This window comes from Tigriopus californicus, chromosome 10, assembly GCF_007210705.1.
Source record: "Tigriopus californicus strain San Diego chromosome 10, Tcal_SD_v2.1, whole genome shotgun sequence".
Classification (NCBI taxonomy): Eukaryota; Metazoa; Arthropoda; class Copepoda; order Harpacticoida; family Harpacticidae; genus Tigriopus; species Tigriopus californicus.
Window position 1 is genome coordinate 8,812,485 of NC_081449.1, and position 5,713 is coordinate 8,818,197.

At 47.0% G+C, this 5,713-nt stretch overlaps 1 protein-coding gene across 1 annotated transcript in view; it reads left to right on the forward strand.

Annotated features, from left to right (window-relative positions):
- The window catches only part of LOC131889506 (uncharacterized transmembrane protein DDB_G0289901-like), a gene marked incomplete in the record, with an annotated part of 19,563 nt that extends 14,144 nt beyond the window's left edge, over window positions 1–5,419 (forward strand). Inside the window, 2 exon segments of the mRNA XM_059238628.1 lie at window positions 871–3,833; window positions 4,468–5,419. Coding sequence (XP_059094611.1) covers window positions 871–3,833; window positions 4,468–4,775 — 3,271 coding nt within the window.
- Window positions 5,420–5,713: the final 294 nt, after the last annotated feature.

Genomic DNA, 5,713 nt, shown 5'->3' on the forward strand with positions numbered 1-5,713 from the left:
GCTCTCTGAAAAACGTGAATCGCTTGATTGAACGGAAAGCCGACTAGCTCAATATCCACGATTTTTCAGCTTCATCTGGCTCGGTCATCAGGGACTGAGTAGAACCAGTGTTGGTTTCCGGTGCTAACCTAGGTGTCGTGATATTATTTCATCCGGATTCAAGATAACAAGACCTTGGTCGCATTGCTCTTGGTGGGGTCCTACTTTCGTGTCAGCGAAGCCGAATCGTTGGGATTACCTGGCCAACCCCAGGGCTGCTGTACGGCCAAGGCGGACTAATCGAGAGTGGCCTGAGATGAAAAAGGAACTTCGAAGGGAGAGGTGCCGGCTGCCGTGTCCAGAAAAAGTACGGAGCTCGAGCGTTGCTAAATAAATGTTTCCTCAGTCAATCGACTGAATATCTAGCCAGCATTACACGTAGAAATGGGTCATTATCAATCCTATGGCTAATGTTAAATCATAAGTTGCACAGACAAACCGACCATGTTTGGGTAAAATCCATGTTTATTGCACCCAAACCGGGTTTACGGGAGATCAGACATATATACTCCCAATATTAGATGGCAACACTGGGAAGAGACACCAGGGCTTAAAGTCTTGATACGATTGAGAAAGAGAGCCAAAGCAGTGGCTGAGCTTAGCGGGAAAAGAGTGAAGGGCCGAGAGCAGCTGCCGAAAAGCCTGGCTGGCCGGTGTGACTTGTCGCCTCGTGATGGAACCGGCGGGCGGCCCTCTGGCTTACCGGTTAGGTCGGTTAGGTGTTCTGCCACGGCCTCGGCCAGTTCAAACAGGCAGGAGGCAAGTATGCTTGGCATGGCTTGGCTGCCTGGCTGATTGGCTGCCTGGCTGCTTGTCTGGCTGACTTTGTAGCTGGCTAGTCCGTGGNGGAATGGGAGCTCCTCAAAGGTTCAAGAAGAATTCCCCAGATGTTGGAAGCTATTCCAACAAACATTCAACACCCCCATCACACCAGGGAGATTTGATGGCCAAACCAAATAGTTCTGCGCACCTCTCCCATGCCCAACGCCCTGAAGGTAATGTCTACCCCAATGATGTTGAGATGCCCAAAAAGAAGGACGGACTGACTTCCACTGACGATGAGAGGGGAAACAGGCCGGGTCTCCTCAACCATCAGGTTCGCCACAACGTCTCCAGAGATCACTACAGTATTCATACAGAAGAAGCCAGCCTCGATCCCAATCACAGTGATGGAAGATATCTTGCCCGTGATAGCAAAGAGACTTCGCCCCAGCCGAAAGAGAGCGGGGTCCGCGGAAAGTCGAGGGGAGGAAAAGCTAACCGTGGATCGAGGGGGTCAGGGGGTTTAGAGGGAGGACAACAGCAACGTGCTCGAGACTCGAATCGAGGTGGGGGAGGCAACGGCGTTGGAAGTACCGGACCACATCAGCAATCCCATCGAGGTGGCGGCGGCGGCAACACCGCCAACACGGCCAACACGGCCAACACCAACATCAGCTCTTCATACGGGCCAGCCAGCCAAACACGATCCAATAAAGGTAACCGAGGAGGTGATGATTACACGGAAATGTCCAAAGAAGTGAACCGACGAGACAATACTGCGGATGACCTAAACTCAATGGGTTCCTCAGAAGCAACTGGGGTTAGAGCCTCGGGTTGGTTCCCACCCAGGGGTTTACCCTCCCGCCGTGGTCGAGGCAATCATTCATCTCAGAGTCATCATCGAACATCGTATGTTCGGGAGGATGATAATCATCAAAGTACTCCGGATTCAGTCGAACCTTTATCTGAAGAAAGCCAAGATGACGACATGGGTGGTGGTGGTGGTAGTAGTAGTAGACACCCTTATGGCGGTGGAGGGTCCCTAAGGTCTAACAAACGCCGAAGCGGTGGTGACATGAGTATGAGAGGCGGGATTGGTGGTGGAAATGAGCCTGGTGGTATTGGACACTTTAAAAAGCAACCAATGGATACCAATTCAATCCAGTCGGACAACTCGCGTCGAGGAGGCGCCAACAATCGGTATGATTCAATTCCGGCAACGAACCCAGCTAAACGCCAATCTCCCAAACAGCAAGTTTTTGATCGTCGTCAGAACAAATTGCCCCCTCGATTGGCTAAACAGAGGGAACAGAATCGCCAGTCGTCTTCGCGAGGTGGAATGGGTGGTAGCAATCCATCGCATTCTGAGGAGGAAGGCCCCTCGAGTGTTGTGGATACCTGGGCACGACATGACGGAACTACGTTCACCGCGAATGATGAGACAGGTGGGAAAGGCGTCCAGAGTTTCAAACTGAGGTCTGAAGAATCTCAAGCAGAGGCAAGCAACCAGCCTGTTGAGACCATCATTTTTGAGAATACGAACTTGCGAACCAACAAAGGATTTGTTTCCAGTGGAGGGCAACAACAGCAGCAGCAATGCTCAAATCCCGATCGGCCTTCAACCATGAAAGGGCAGGGAAAAATAGACCCTTCAACCGACAACAGCAATCCTAACCTTGCGGTCAGTCACCCAATGGGGTTTAGTGGACGAGCTAACAAACACGAGGATGTCAACACGGATCTGAAGTTTGATTTCACCACTTTTGACACTGAAATTCCCCATCAAAATGCCTCTCGAGATGAAAGTGGAACTGGAGTCCTTAGTGGCAAGGCCCACATCCAAAGCAGCAACAAAAACTCGTCGTCAATTCATCATCCGTCAGCCGAGGATTTGAACATGAAGATTGCCAGTGTGAAAAAAGTATGGGATTCAAACTCTCTCTCAGCCCATGAATCTCGAACAGAACCTGCCAAGTCATCACATTTCGCTTTCCAAGATAACAGTGGCCCTCCTCCTAACCAACCCTCGAAGGCTCAGTCTTCCTCCGGAAACATATTGGAAAACGGAGACCACTCGGACATTGGAGACCACCATGGAGGAAGAAAAGGTGAAGCTGGTATGAATAATGGGGGAAAAGCACGCCACCAAGATCAACACCAGTCGCAACAACAACGTCACCATCAACAGCCTCCCCCGAATCCTCATCATCAAAACCCGAGTGGCAATGCCAACAACATGTCGAATAACAATAACCACATGTCTGGGAATTTGGCCGTAGCCTCAGTTGCTTCGTCACAAGGCGTTGGATTGCCCTCAAATAGCATTCCTTCGTCCACTAGTGGAGGTGTTCTAGCTGGCAATGACTTTGATAGGCGTGCTCCTTTGGCATATAATCGCTTGGTGAATTCGAGTACAGGCGGCATTTCGGCATTTCACTCACCACCTTCGCTTCTAGCCGGCCAGCCGCATTCTTTGTATCAAGCATTCCAATTGGACAGTCGAAATGTGGCTAATCAGCTTTATCCGACTTATGCGGGCATGGGTCAATCCATGCTCCTTCCAACCCCTTCTACTGCCGCTCCCAATGATATGTTTGGAGCAGCTGTGGTGGCTGCGGCTGCGGGTGGCCACAATCAGTACTCTTTGGGGCACAATCCCAGTGGAGGATCTGCCCAATATGCTGCAAATATATTGACCTCACAACGGCAACAGCAGCAACAACAACAACAACAAGCTAATCTAATTAACTCGAAAGTTCAAGGCCCTCAAATTGGGCCTATTGGATCGAAGGCCGGGGCTCCTGGAAACGGTAATCCCCAAAGCTTCCATCAAGCTTCAGGTCAAATGGCCAACCCTGCCAATTCCCCCTTGCTCATCCAATATGACAATAGTGGTAATCCTTACTTGCCAAGGAGTGGGGGCCAGAGTGGCCAAACAGCGTTTTATCAGGCCTTTGCAGCGGCCAATAGCCAAAATCAGAATGCTGGTAGGCAACAGCAACAATCCCTTGGGCTTCAAGGGTTCAATGCCGGTAAGTTTCAATTACTTCGCTGATTTAAGACAAGAAAAATGCATAAATATGGTTGATATTCGTTAAGAACATTGAAATTGCCCTTGATTTTTTCTAAGGTATCGGATGGCAATGGCTTATCAAACAAGTGCATTTTTTTCCATTTATTTTATCACGCAATCCAATTGTTTTATTACAATCTTAACCAATTTCTTTTCATATTTTCATGTAGCATATAAAATATGTCTGATTCCTTTTCTACAGAGCAAAAACAATGTACTCATTGGAATGTTTCATTTTTGTGCAGGACTCTCACGTTAGCGACGATAAAGGGATCTAGTTTCAAATGTCGATAGGAATAATGTACCATTTATTTTCCTCAGTTGCATTGAGCAACTCAGCATTAGGATTAGGACGCCCTTAAGAAGTAATCAAGGGGATTAAAAGTTACGGGAATTTAGTGGCCACAAGTCCAAAGATCAAAATTCATCTTGTCCAAATTTGACAAATACTTGCACAAATTGTATGGTAATTCTCCAATTTGTTTGCATTTGCATCGTTTTAAGATCGTTAAAACTATGTTTTTCCTTCTTTTTCTTTACTTGCGACTTCTGTTCACTTGACCACGCTCCCACTTTGTTCTGAATCATTGCAGTCAACCAAGCTGGGCTCCAATCAATGGCTCCTAATCACATTAGAGGCCAGCAACAGCATCCTCAAACCATGGGGATGCAATACCTCAAGACTACAAACGATGGCGGTAGTAATGGAAATGGGAATAGTGGACCAGCTGTATGTGGAGCCGTAGCTGGAGGAGGAGCAATGAAGACTTATGATTCCTCGAACATGGGATCCCGAGGGGGTGGAGGGCCACCTATTTCTAACAATCCTCATCCTCCTAGCTCTGGCGACGAGATGGCATACAACCCGACGCCCATTCAACGCCCCCAAGGAAGCTCCTAAATAGATTTAGTGTTGGCCATCTCCTCGCTCTCTCTCTCGTATTCTTCTATCTCCCCTCGACTGCGTGGTTTCCCAACCGATTTATTAAAAGGAGTACCATCCATACGGGAGCTTGTGGCTCCAGTTTTGGTTGCGTTTTCTTTGAGCTCCAGTTAGTGGTGTTATCTTAGTGCTCTTTGTTGCACAAAGTGCTGCTCTTGAATTCAATCTTGGACGGCACTCATACCGAAGGAAGTGAATTATGAAAATTTTGCAACTTGAATAGTGTCTGTGTCTTGTGAGGTGACAGTAGCCAGCAACCAGCTATGTTTATATCGTCTTCGTCAATTACTTCAAGTGATAATCGCCAGATTGTTTTCCTAATGGATTGACCTAACAGTGACAAGAATGTTATTCTTAAAAGAGCGAAACCCTCATGATTGAACTACATCAGATGGGCCCTTCTTCCACTGTTATACCATAAAGATGATTATTACTTCTGCAAGTGTTGATGCTACTTCTACTATCATTATCATTATTATTATTACTACTACTACTCCTACTTCTATCATTATTGCCACCACAACTTCTGTTGCTGCGACTAAGACCACTTTCTACACCTACTAATAACAGCCACAATTACAATACAGCCACTAGTATGGAAACTGGTTGCATTATTGCTGTTGCCACTACTATTACCACACAATTATTATTACTACTAATATTGTTATAATTATTATGGCCATTATTATCATTGATATTACTGAAGTGATTTCTACCACTAAAATCTATGCCTCGTCCATTGAGCAGACTGACAATCGTTATGTAGTGCACAGGAGTCCCGGTTATCCTAACCACACATCACAATATCAGTTAGCTTTACAGACAAAAGCATCCAAGTTGACCAAAACAGACAGAGTAAGAGGCTTTCAAGGCTTTTGTTCGTCGTCGTGGAGTTA